Genomic DNA, 13,628 nt, shown 5'->3' with positions numbered 1-13,628 from the left:
ATTTTGAAGATTAATGTTGATGTGAAAAGAAAACAAATTGATATAGAGTTTATTTAACTAGGAAGAGGCCTCCTTTTTTATTCTCGGTTGTTGTTCTCATCTGATGTCCAGAGAAGCTGGGGTATGTGGTTGACCTCAGATATACAGTGTTAATGCACTCAAATAAATATTTATCTTATTCCTTACCAAGCTTTAAATGACCTAAACACATGTTTTATGACTATACTCATTTCAGTGTCTGCTGTGAGACCTCTGGAAAAACTTAACTTTCAGCACACATTCAAGAATAAGATGTGAATCAGAGATGAAAAGCATCAACAGAAATGTGGCACATACTGCCCTCTGCAGGTAGTGGGTCATCTTGTCACTGGACACAAAGTGGTAATGACAGTATAGACTGCGTAAATCAAATAAAATGGCAGATATCATTTAGTATCAGATTAAATCAGAAGCAAAAAACTATCTCAGTAGCATAAATGATGATTTTCATGTTTCTTCTGAGCATGATACATCTGAATTTGTCTGTGCAGCTTCTCTAGACAGACTGTCACATATTAACTTTGGCACAACGGTACTCTCCACCACCATCATAGAACCAGCAGCACCAAATAAGACTGTCTTTGGAAAGAATTCTGAGTTAAGAAACTCAGAGGTTAGTTATAGAGGAGAAGTTATAGATTCAGCGCTCCATTTATAACACTTTGTTCTTGCATTTACTACCCACGATGCATTATTTTAACTATTCTGGGGGTAATTTAAACATTTATTACATAGACAGAGGACAGTAGAAACAGTAGAAATATGAGAGGAAATGAGAGTAGATAGAGTGATGGAGAATGACATGCATGTGTTGTGGTTGCAGTTCATGGTCAGCACCATTTGATACCACTATTTTCACCAATTACAGCAGAAGAGTTAGTAATGCAACCACAGGGGGGGCACAATCCAGTGTCTTCATGTACCGGTCCCAAGTCCAGGTAAATGCAGAGGGTTGTGTCAGAAAGGGCATCTGACGTAAAATCTAAGCCAAATCAAACATGCGAATCACAAATATGACTTCCATACCGGATCGGTCGCAGCCTGGGTTAACAACGACCGCCACTGGTGCTGTTGACTTACAAGGTGCCAGTGGAAATTGGACTACTGCTGGTCGAAGAAGGAGAGGAGGAAGACGCGTTCATAGGCAAAGAGAGAAGAGGAAGGGCAGGAGTGTAGGACTTAGAGTAGGGACTTTGAATGTAGGGACTTTGTCAGGGAAAACTAGAGAGTTGGCTGATATGATGGAGAGAAGAAAGGTGGACATCTTGTGTGTTCAGGAGACCAGGTGGAAAGGTAGCGAGGCCTATAGATTAGGAGCAGGGTTCAAGCTGTTTTATCATGGTGTGGATTGAAAGAGGAATGGAGTAGGAGTTATCCTGAAGGAGGATTTTACTAGGAATGTTCTGGAGGTGAAGAGAGTGTCAGATAGGGTGATGAGTCTGAAGCTGGAAGTTGAAGGCGTGATGTTGAATGTTGTCAGTGGTTATGCCCCACAGGTAGGATGTGAGTTAGAAGAGAAGAAGAAATTCTGGAGGGAGATGGATGAGGTGATTCAGGATATCCCTAGTGGGGAGAGAGTGGTGATTGGGGCAGACTTCAACGGACATGTTGGTGAGGGAAACAGAGGTGACGAGGAAGTGATGGGTAAGTTTGGTATGCAGGGCAGGAATGCGGAAGGACAGATAGTGGTAGACTTCACAAAAAGGATGGAAATAGCTGTAGTGAACACATTTTTCCAGAAAAGGGAGGAGCATAGGGTGACATATAAGAATGGAGGCAGGAGCACACAAGTTGATTACATTTTGTGCAGACATTCCAACCTGAAAGAGATCAGTGACTGCAAAGTAGTGGCTGGGGAGAGTGTAGCCAGACAGCATAGGGTGGTGGTGTGTAGGATGACTCTGGTGGTGAGGAAGATGAAGAGGACAAGGGCAGAGCAGAGGACCAAGTGGTGGAAGTTGAAAAAGAAAGAGTGTTGTGTAGCTTTCAGGGAGGAGCTGAAACAGGCTCTGGGAGGTCAGGAGGTTCTTCCAGATGACTGGACAGCTGCAGCTAAAGTGATCAGGGAGACAGGTAGGAGGGTACTTGGTGTGTCATCTGGAATCAGAGAGGTGGAGGTTTGCTCTGGAAAGGAGAGGAATTAAGGTTAGCCGCCGTAAAACAGAGTCAAGTAGAACGGTAAGGTTACAGGGAGTAGAGGTGAAGAAGGTGGAGGATTTAAAGTACCTGGTTTAGAGACAGTGGCACTGAGAAAAAGACAGGAGGCAGAGCTGGAGGTAGCAGAGCTGAAGATGTTGAGGTTCTCTCTGGGAGTGACGAGGATGGATAGGATCAGGAATGAGGACATCAGAGGGACAGCTCATGTTAGATGTTTTGGAGAAAAAGCCAGGGAAGCCAGATTGAGATGGTTTGGACATGTTCAGAGGAGGGACAGTGAATACATTGGTAAAAGGATGCTGAGGTTAGAGCTGCCAGGAAGGAGGCCTAGAGGAAGACCAAAGAGGAGGTTCTTGGATGTAGTGAAGGAGGACATGAGGATAGTTGGTGTGGGTGAGGAGGATACAGAGGATAGGGTTAAATGGAGGCAGATGATTCGCTGTGGCGACCCCTAAAGGGAGCTGCCGAAAGGAAAAGAAGAAGAAGAAAGAAGAGCAGAAGAGTTAGTCTGGAAGTCACTATCTCCTGCTGAACACATGTAATGTATTTCAAAATAACTGAAGTGACAGGCATACAAAAAAACAACCACAGTATTGCTACTTTTCTCATCTCCTGACAAGCACCTGGAAACTGCTTGCAGTGTCTCTTTCCCCTGGTTTCACTCTCACTACACTGGGTGAGTCTTGTCTCTGGCAATTGAGCTTGCTCTTTCATTCTCTGAGTGTTAACTCAACAGCATGCACAAAACATGAAGATCAAGTTCTTGATCATTATTTTAATAAAATAAGTAGGCTCTTTTAAGTTGCATGTTGCTCTAATACTTTTAATACTGGGGGAAAGCAAATCAGTTGACAGGGCATGAATTTTTTAAGTCACTAATACCTAAAATCCAACAACTGGTACTGTGGATGACTGAGACGCATAAAAGAAGTTTGGTTACCTGCAGCACATGGACTCTTTTCCCCCCACAGACACTTAAAAAGTTAATAAGCTCAGGTTGTCACCTATCACCTGTTTCTAAGAATTTCAGTATATATGCTACTATTTTAGACCATGGCTAATTTTAACGCAACATCATGTCATACAAAAAAAAAAAAAAAAAAAATCAAGTGGGCAGAAATCTCAGTTAACCTAACACATTTGTATTTTATTTAAAATTATCCTTGTAGAAGTGCATAGCACTGACTGAAATCCTCTCTGCATTGATAAGCATTAATTTTCTCTGCAAATAAATGACATTCAGAGGAGTATATTCTTTCCTAGTTTTACAAATCACACTCTTCGAAAATAAATTCAAGGAACAGAACACCTACATTCTAACTACAAACCGAAGTAAGGCCGTTTTTTTTTTTTTTAACTGCCCTTTAAACCTATAAATAGAAGTTTCAAGTAAGCAATATTCATCATTGGCTATAGGCACAAAGTATTCATACATTTAACACTTCTGAGGTACTTATGGGCTTAATTAAACACAAGACTTTTGGTCTGTAGCTAAATTACGCAGCAGCACTAGAGGCAAACCCTGCCTCTAGTAAGGTCACAGCATCATTCATGCCCAACATCTTGAAAAAGAAAATTTCTCATGCATGCTCTGCACAGAAAATGACAGCAGAGTATGCATATTGCACATCGTGTACACCGTATGGTTCAAAGTGCTGCATTAATCTCATCACGTCTCTTGAAATTAAAAACAAGCTTGTTCCTTCAGTACATTCTGTTAGGGTCAAGAGAAACGGATCACCATCTCTTTTCTCTTCCTTCTCAAAAATGACTAAATCCTGAAAAGCCATCATCTGTCGAAGCATGGAGCAGAGCAGGTGTAGTGCATGCTGACTTGGTAACCCCTATTGGGGAGGCTGGACTTTGGGTCCAGTGAGGCAGTGATGGCCTGGGTGTTGGCATGCTGGGGAGCCTGCAGGTTTGTGGTGGAGTGGCTGACGTAGGAGGCAGGTCTGTGATTAGAGGCCAGGCCTGGCTGCGGAGCCTGCTGGGGGTATTGCACACTGGGCCGGTGCAGGTATTGAGCTACAGTGGACGTCTGGCCCTGTTGTTGCTGTTGCTGTTGCTGCTGCTGCTGCTGTTGTTGCTGCTGCTGCTGCTGCTGCTGCTGCTGCTGCTGCTGCTGCTGCTGCTGCTGCTGCTGCTGCTGCTGCTGCTGCTGCTGCTGCTGCTGCTGCTGCTGCTGCTGCTGCTGCTGCTGCTGGTTGGGCTGCTGGCACTTCTGCTTATTGGCTTCTTTGACATCACTGTCATGTGCACTGTGGAAAAAATGGATAAAGAGTAGCAGTGTTGATTAGTGAAATGATTTAGTGCTGTAAGATGAGCACTGACATACGTCTCTTCTTGTATGTATAATGTGCAATGTGTAGGCTACTGTCTGATAGTATTGTGTGTGAAATCCTATTATCTTTGTATACTGTGTGTCACTGTACTTTTAGTTGTCAGCATCCATTTGTATTATTTTCATCAAGACAATTTCTAAATTATATTTAACAATCCTTGCTGACTACTATCAACTAACACAATGATATATGTAATTGATTCATATCTGAGCTACACAGATACACACACAAGTAGTTTCTCTGCACATGGGACGAGATTCTCCCATGTGTATCCCGTGAGGTGCTGCAGTCGGGGTGGCCATGTAGGGGACAGGTGGAGGATGAGGCGGGAGGCGGCAACACATGCAGCAGCCACCAGTGAGGGGGCAAAGCGCAAAAACACATGATCTGTGGGCAGAACAAAAACAGCAATCCATCACCACATGGAGAAACAAAACTGTGCTGCTCTGTAAAAGGAAAACAACTTTATCAAAGTGGGATTATATCCAGAATCAAACTTTCTGATGTTTAACTTGCTGTTAAACATAAAAGATAACATATAATATAATATAATATAAGATAAAATACAATATAAAAAAACATAATAGATAAAATTTGCTTTTACTAGAAAACAGAGCTAAAAACAAAACAAAACAATTTTCTAATTAATAGACAAAAATGCTGAAAGATATTTTACTTGTAAATATTTGCATTTCATGAAGATTATTTGAAGATGTAATTTTCAGATTGAAGGTATTACAATCTTTGTATGAGTTTGCCAGATAGCTGGAAAACATTCAATACTTCCCAGCTCAGCACAGTTGTTTAACATGGATTTCATGGAGGTGATAGTTAAACGTTATGTTTGTACAAAATCTCGAATCTTCAATACTCTTTTGTTTCAAATGATCAGACAGAACTTCATTCTGGTTCTGGGGCCCAAATGAACATGTATGTTTTCTGATCAAACACATGAAGGGCCCACTTAAAAGACTAAAGGGTCCAAATAGTTTATGAAATGCAACCTACCCTGTAAGGAAACCTCCAGGAAGTAATCGGCATACTTGGCCATGTATACTTTAGTCTTCTCCAGGCAAGTCATAGGCCAGCCATCATGGAGGTCTCCCTCATGGACAGCAATGGACAGGTAGTATTCAATGAAATGAGCAGCTGTAGGGAGGTACAGATTCCACTGAAAGGTTTCCAACAGAAGCAGCTCCATGTGTAGTAAACCCTGCTTAGTCAGAACCAGGTTCATGGAACTCATGCAGCTCAGGTTGTTCAGGGTCTCCAGCTTTGGCACCCGATCCTCTCTTTCCTCAAATTTACCTGTGGAGAGAAACATTAGCAGGTGTTGAAGCATTACACGAAAAAATGCAGAGCCTAAGCAGACGTACGCTTGAGTGTGAAATCAATTGCAGACTTACTGGCCAAAAGAAGACATGACAGCGAGACCATGTGAAGCTGCTGCACTGTGACATCATACCGGTCCATGAAGAGGTCCAGCAGATAGACGGCCAGGTGTCTGGCTGCAGGACACAGCCTGAAGTGGTTGCTGACGATGGCTATGAGGTCTGCAAAATATCGTCTCAAGTTGAGCTGAGGCGACTGGCCTTTGTAGGAAGGCAACGTGAGCTCCTATTGGACAAAATATTATGTTTGACAAAATACACACAATATAACCACACACACACACACACACACACACATCACACAAGCACTAGACTTATCAATTGCTGTGGGCTGATATAAGCTTATCACAGATATATGGATATCAGCATTAGTCAAATGTTAGGATCCTGCATTATATATATATATATATATAAAAAGTGCTTAGTTAAAATAAGCCACAAACATTATTTTTATGGTTTTACCAGCATTTATTTTTTCAATAAATATATGGGTAAAATAAAATGGCTTTATTGGTATCAGCCTCATAGATCTGATATTGCCACTATAAAACAAACACAACAAATTCACCAGGGAACTCAACAGAGGAAATAGGATAAAATAACACAATAAAACAAACCATCATGAAATACTGACAAGAGGTTGGACGGTCCCATAGGATAAAAACGCATTCTTTTTTTTTCTCACAATTGTTCCAACTGGACTGTTTTAGTAGCCATCACAAAACTTACTGTGTCCCACTCACTTTGTATCGCAGGGTCTGGTATATATCTGCAGCTAACTGTCCCTTCCACCATTGGTCCTCTAGCTCCATTTAATACAGTGCTTTGGAAACCTCTGAAAGGCAAAAGGTGAAGTGCAGTTAATCAACTAATCCCTGGTGCTGACGATGTTCTGCACATGGGGCAACAATCAGATTTTTAAAGTCCACAACACCCACATCGTGAACCATCGCCTGCCGTTCAGTGCGTTTTCTAAACTGAGAAATAAGCGCCGACGGTTCAAAACTGGAGACTCACCCAATGAGCACATGTGGTGAATACTACGGGCAGTTTCAGTGAAGTAAACTTCAAATCAAACTAGCCGAACACGTCTGCTTACACCCATTGTTGTAGTGTGTGGGGTTTCTTGGCTCAGCACGAGTCCTGCAAAGACCGCTGCTGCCTTCAAGTGCCACCGGAATCTCCAGCTTCAAAGGAGAGCGCAAGACCAAACAGCGGAAAATGAAGCAGAAAGTCGATTCGTGGTATTCAGGGTCGATAACTCACGAAGTGGCAGTAAAGCAGATTTAAACATCACCTTTTTGATACAAAGCCATTTATCACAGTTTTATTGTGTTTTCATCTTGTTTAATTCCTGAAAGTACAAACAACCTCATACACTCTTTATTCATGGACAAAATTGGATAAATGACATCTACGTTTTAGCACGATGTCATTTGAAGGCAGAAATATTTCAAGGAGAATTTCTGCTTTCTCATTATATCAATGTCTGAGGTGAGTGGGAAATTTCCGATTATTACTTGAAAGCATCATTTCATCGTTTAGCCCTGGTAGTGACCAAAGAAGAAGAAAAAGAGGAGGAGGGAGGACTGGTAGCTGACCCAGGACGCAGCCAATTACAGCTAAGTATAACAATTGTCAGCATCCAGTCACCAGACTGGCACTGGCCACATTCAGCCAATACCTATAATAGGAAATTAAAACATTAAATTTTGTAATGACCCAGTTTTCCATGACAAGCTAGCTTATTGCATATCCATGACTTAATCTGTCAATAAGACCTGAAACAGTCAATAAGACTTTAGGCTATTACACTTACATGCATACCTACCATGATAAACGGCAAAAGTGAAAACCTTTTCAGTTTATTGGTAACCTTTTATTCCCATATCCACTGAAAGTTTGTTTTGTCAATAAAATATAGGGAAAATGCTTATCATGCATTCTACATCATAGAACATCACGTTCATGATTACTTACCTAAATGAGATCATATATAGCCTAAATAGTACATAAGCACTCATAGAAGGTTTTTATGTGTTAGAGTATAGTGATGTGGCTTATTTATTTTAAATTGATTGTCTCATTTCTTACGTTCACAGGTCAGGCTTACCTCTGCCAAAAGTTATGGTACATTTAATAAAAAATAACAATGTTGTGCATGTACCCATGGCAATGTATTCTTCTACATCTTCTTACCAGAAAACAAGTTCATGTTCATGCTGACAAAAAATGGGTCATTCTCTGCCAACAGCATGGTGCAATTTTATTTGACCCCAATATGTTAAAACAGCATCATTGTTATGATGGCTTCAGTGTCTTCCCAGAGCAAATAAACCTTTATCCGGGCCACTGTCCCACATTACCCAAACAATGATTCAGAAGTACATGGTTTGCAGGTTTCATTAAAAACACTTATATACTTTTTAAACACATATGATGTTTGATAACCATGTACATTTAAGCAGCATGACAGACTTAATTGAAGCTCTAGAGTCTAGACCCAGCAAACACGCTCTTTTTGGAAACCACGTGGCGGCAATGGGGCAAAGAAACTGGGCCCTGTTAGGACAGCCCAGTGTGGTTCCCATTACAGGGTTGAAATACGGGCTCCAGCCCAGGCTGGGTGTGTGGGGCCCTAGCTGAGCCCCATAGTGTGGGGCCTGGATGTGCACTGCATTTCTCCCCTGTAATGGGACCCACACTGGGCTGTCCTAACAGGGCGTGTCAACTGTTAACTGCCGGGGCCATCAGTATGCCCAAAGTATATCCACAACCTGCCCAGGCCTTAAGTGGTCCCTGTGTAGTGGGTATACTGTGCGCATACTGAGGGCATAATATGGGAACATTGTGAGCTCCAGGCCTGGTGACATGGTTATGTAACCAATGCTTTAAAAGGTTGCACTACTGCAACGTGCAACTTTGACCACCCAGGAAATTTGTTTGGTGTCTGTTTACTATCTATATCCACTTGCACTTTTAAATGACTACACTAGAGCACATCTTCCATTCTCACATGTTGCAAAGATCCTCGTGTGGGTACTCATGAACCTCTTAAGAATAAGAAGATTTAAAGGAAACTTGTTATATTTCCAAAACAGATTATTTCCACTGTAAAAAGAGGAGCAAATAATTCTGAGTTTGATAGTAAATCTGTGTCTCCTTTGTATAAAACAAACTGAATAATAGCTGCAACAGTTAACTTGTATAACAAACTATCCAAAGGTTAAACACAAAACTGTGGTACTCTTTTACTATAAAGAGGCTATTCTCTATTCATGACCACACAGAACTGCAATGGTCTTCTGATTAAGTGTCCCTCTTAAGAAAAATCCTAATGAGTCCTAGAATTACCTTTAAATTAGACGCAAAATAACACGAGTAGAAAAAATGTTAGCGCTCGGTATATAGAAAAAGTAAAGGGATGTAATTAGTTTTAGCAATTTAGTGATTAGTTTGTAATTAGCAATTCTCAAAGCATCCAGGAAACTGGGATATCCACAGCTCTCAGCTCCTCTCCAGCAACAACCAGCAGGTGCAGTAGTCACTCTTCCTCAGACATCCACCTTAAACAACTACATAATACCAACTATGCCTCATGGTAGGCCTGTGTTAAAGGTATGACATAAGGAAACTCACTAGGCGATCTTACACAACATAACTTATTCCTTTGGAATTTTGCTTGAAATGGTACAACTCAAAGGAATTTACATTCTGAACACATAATAACTCATACAAACTTCTTACCAAAGTCTGCTTCACATGACAATTAATTTGCATTTAGCTTAATTCATAATTAGTGATTAGCATGCCAATAAACATAAATTTGACTGTTAAATCATTAACCCTGTGACCCTTGTTCTTTGATAATATGAAAGAAGTTTTTCACTATGGGGAACCATCCATCATCATTATCCTCAGAAGCCTTTGTATCATTAGTCCAGCAGTCATAGCTGGCACTCATGACACATGTCAAATCAGAGTCCATTCCTCCTCTACAAAACGGGCTGACACAGCGTCAGCTGTCATTCAGATAAGCTCATCTCTCCTCTTTATGCAAGGAGGATGTTCTGGGGAGAGACGTAACTCATTATATCAAAGAACAGTGCTTATGTTGTCAAGCAACCTCAAGTTCCCTTTAATATTTGTTTTGGTATCTCACTATAGGGATATGCAGACTCCCATATAGCCAGATAAGCTTATCATCACGACCTATTGCCAACCTTGGAAGTGAGTCCACACTCAGAACAGTGCGTACCACAGAGGGCCGCATGACACCCAGCCTGTAAAACCTTGCAAAGGTTAAACTTGAGGCCCACTTTGCTGTTTCACATATCTCTTGGAGAGTGACACACACATCCGAACTCAGTCCCGGAAGTTGCCATTTCCCTCGTGGAATGAGCATGGAGCCCAGCTGGTGGCTGCAGCCCTCTGCTGGGGTTAGCCATATATATGGCACAGACAATCCAATGGAAGAGGTGCAGTTTGCTAATGGGCTTGCCTCTTTGGGTTTTGGCCCATGAAACAAACAACTGAGACTTCCTAAAGGCTTTTGTCCTCTCAATAAAAGTGTGCAGAGCTCTCACTAAACAGAAGTTGTTTAAGTGCCCCTGTTCAGGGGAGGAGAACAGAGGGGGGTAAAAAGCCCCCAACTCCACACCAAGACCACACCTCTGTGAGGAGCTTTTGGGCACAAAGGTTGGGTTCATCTGAGCCTGACCTTAGAATAATGTTGTGTGAGCTGGGTGCAATGTGCATGAACCAACAATGGATGAATATCACCTTTTTTTTTTTTTTTAAATGATGACATTTTTAATTTCCACCTGAGGCTCAAATGGTGGTGGTCTAACACTAGCGATAAATCTGACAGGGGAACCGGTGGTTTGGACACCGGGCAAAGTTGCCGTGCTCCCTACAAACTGGGGGTTGCTGACTAACTGAACAGTCTGTGATACAACATGACAGGGCGAAATAGCCACAAGGTGAGGTGTTCTGGATGAGATTAAAAAATCTCCCTTTTGGCTTGTGAAACTAGGGAGCGTAGCGGTAGAACTGGTTTGTTTTTTTCAGTGTCGCAGCAGTTTTGTTAGAATAGTTACAAATAGCGCTCTGTTTCCCCAGCGTCATACCTGCAAGCATGTGTCACACAGGCTGAACAAGCAATGAGTACAACATGTACTCATGTGAACAAGCTGCATTAGCGTTAGTAACAACACTGCCACAGGACAGTAGGTTAATCTCCTCCCCCTCGTCAAAATCAAGTTGCTTCACATTTTACAGGTCCAGCAGGGAAATGAAGTACTTCAGCATACCAGTTAATGAAAAAATAACCTGATCACAACTCCGTTTTACCTTTATTTTCACTCTGCTCTCGCTCTTCTCTTGAACATCTTTCTGCACATCACACAAAATGCAAATACAGTACACCCAATGCCTACAGATCAACTGTTTCATTTGTTATTTCTCTAGTGATAAATTATTTTAATGTTTGTTCAAAAATAAATATTCATAAAAACCCATTATTTATGCTTTACAGAATACCTTATTCGGATTTGGCTCTTGCTGGATGCGATAATCCCACCCCCAGCTCCCAGTGTAAGCAGTTCTTACTACTGGCCCCAATCCAGTTTTGATTTCAAAACGCAAAGTTCTGGTTCAAAATTAGGCACTGGCATCGAACCAGCCCAGTCTAGTCTGCATATGGGGGGCTGCCCAATGAACAACAGATCTGCACCCAGGTTTTGTACTCCTGGGATATATCTGGCTCTCAGTGACAATAGATGAATACCTTGGCCCTTCTCAGGAGGCACAGTTGCACGGCTTCACCCTTTTTTTTTTTTTTGCATGGTGGAAAGAGTGGTGCCGAAGAGGCTGGCTGAGTGGATGTTCATCCAGAATGTCCTGCTTTTCTCTGTCAGAAAGTTCCCACAGGCTCCTCCATCTTACTCTCTCCTACAGGATAATGATGCTTGGTGTTCTTTTTGCAGCTTGGACTGCTGAACTGGTGCGGCGGAGGCACTGGTCTGTGACGATGCCCAGTTCTTTCTCACTGAAGCCACTGGGTTAATGGATGCTTGCTGCTATAGCTCAGCTGAGAAGGCTAGTAGGAGCAATGACACATTTAAGGCTCTCAGCATAGTTGTGACAGACCATGAAGGACTGTAGCCAGTTGGCCTTCGATGGCAGTGTTGGTCCAGACTGCAACATAGACATCAACAGCTTTTTACCTGTATGTTTTGCAACATCATACAGCTCCTGCAAACCTACCACAAAAGGTTTTTAAAGGTAAAGCAGGACCAATGTTCAACCCCAATTATAGGAGAGGAGTGGGCTCAGCCTTGACACAAGTGTGACGACTGCCAGCCAGTGCTTGCTGGACTAATGATATAGAGGCTTCTGAGGATAACACTGAGGGAGCATTGCCCACAGTGAGACACCGAAAATGAGAACTTGAGCCTGTGTTGTACACCAATTAACTGTCGCCAAATAGCCACAAAGTAGAACTGTCACAACACTTGAGCTTTACACAAAATATATAATAACATAAGATGGAAAAAATTACAGCTGGGTTACAGTTACTTGTAGCTAATAGCAATAACAAAAATGCAAAGTTCTCAAAATTAAGTTATAGACAGAACAGCTGAACAAAGCAGAACTTGTAGAGTTTTTGACCCAACAGAACCACGAGAAAATGAGATTTCTTCAAAAAATTCCTAAAACTGCTGTGTAAGCTTTTCTGGAACTTCCATGAAGGCACATTCACACTGACACAATCTGAGTGTGTAGTGTAATTAATTGTTGTCTAGAAAATAAATTATAAATGTAGAGAGTAGAGTGGTACAGTGGAGATGTGCTGGCCCCATAACCGGGAGGTCAATGGGCAGCACGGTGCCTTAGTGGTTAGTACTGTTGCCTCACAGCAAGAAGGTTCCTGGAAAAACCTAACAGGGCCCTTTCTGTGTTGAGTTTGCATGTTCTCCCTGTGCTTGTGTGGGTTTTCTCCAGGTACTCTGGTTTCCTCCCACAGTCCAAAAACATGTTTGTCAGGTTGATTGGTGACTCTAAATTGCCCATAGGAGTGAGTGTGAGTGTGTGAGGTTGTTTGTCTCTATGTGGCCCTGTGATGGACTGGTGACCTGTCCAGGGTGTACCCCTGCCTTTCACCCAAAGAGAGCTGGGATAGGCTCCAGCAGATCCCTGTGACCCTATATAGGAATAGGCAGGTATAGATAATGGATGGATGGAAGTTTGGAAAGGGCTGAGTCTTAAGAGGATTGGTAACCGCTCAGTGGTAGAAGCTGTTGAAAATGGTAGGTATTCTTGTTCTTAATGGACTGGAACTGTCTCCCAGAGGAAACAAATAGTGTCCTGGGTGGAGGGTGGTGGTGGCAATCCTTTCTGTGCTTTTCATCCCCCTGGTGTCATGCAGTTACTCAGTGGAGGGCAGCTGTCAGGCAGTGACCTGCTTGGGAGTGTGAACAACTCAGTTGTTTCTCAGGCCAAAGAGACATAAATACCATAGGTGGTTCAGTTATTGCTGTTGCAATCATTATTGCTGATGATCTCCTATTTGCAAAAGGAAATTTTATATTGAATTACTTGATTACTTACTCTGATATCTAAACTTGGTTTCTACTATTCCAAACTATTGATTTTCCGCTGTACGTCAGCCATTTCTTGGCAACACAAATGCTCATCT

General features: G+C 42.1%; 1 protein-coding gene across 1 annotated transcript; it reads right to left on the bottom strand.

The window, feature by feature from the left end:
* Positions 1-3,667: 3,667 nt before the first annotated feature.
* ccnj (cyclin J) lies at positions 3,668-7,082 on the bottom strand. The gene is made up of 7 exons (XM_026309724.1): positions 6,947-7,082; positions 6,673-6,764; positions 5,945-6,155; positions 5,547-5,846; positions 4,766-4,925; positions 4,404-4,454; positions 3,668-4,298 (listed from the first exon to the last, which is right to left on the bottom strand). Exons 2-7 carry the CDS (start codon positions 6,739-6,741, stop codon positions 3,986-3,988), a joined length of 1,104 nt encoding a protein of 367 aa, XP_026165509.1. The 5' UTR covers positions 6,742-6,764; positions 6,947-7,082; the 3' UTR covers positions 3,668-3,985.
* Between the last annotated feature and the right edge of the window lie 6,546 nt (positions 7,083-13,628).

Source organism: Mastacembelus armatus, chromosome 15, assembly GCF_900324485.2.
Source record: "Mastacembelus armatus chromosome 15, fMasArm1.2, whole genome shotgun sequence".
NCBI lineage: Eukaryota > Metazoa > Chordata > Actinopteri > Synbranchiformes > Mastacembelidae > Mastacembelus > Mastacembelus armatus.
The sequence above is the reverse complement of the archived record's forward strand: the minus strand, read 5'-3'. Positions and strand labels throughout refer to the sequence as shown.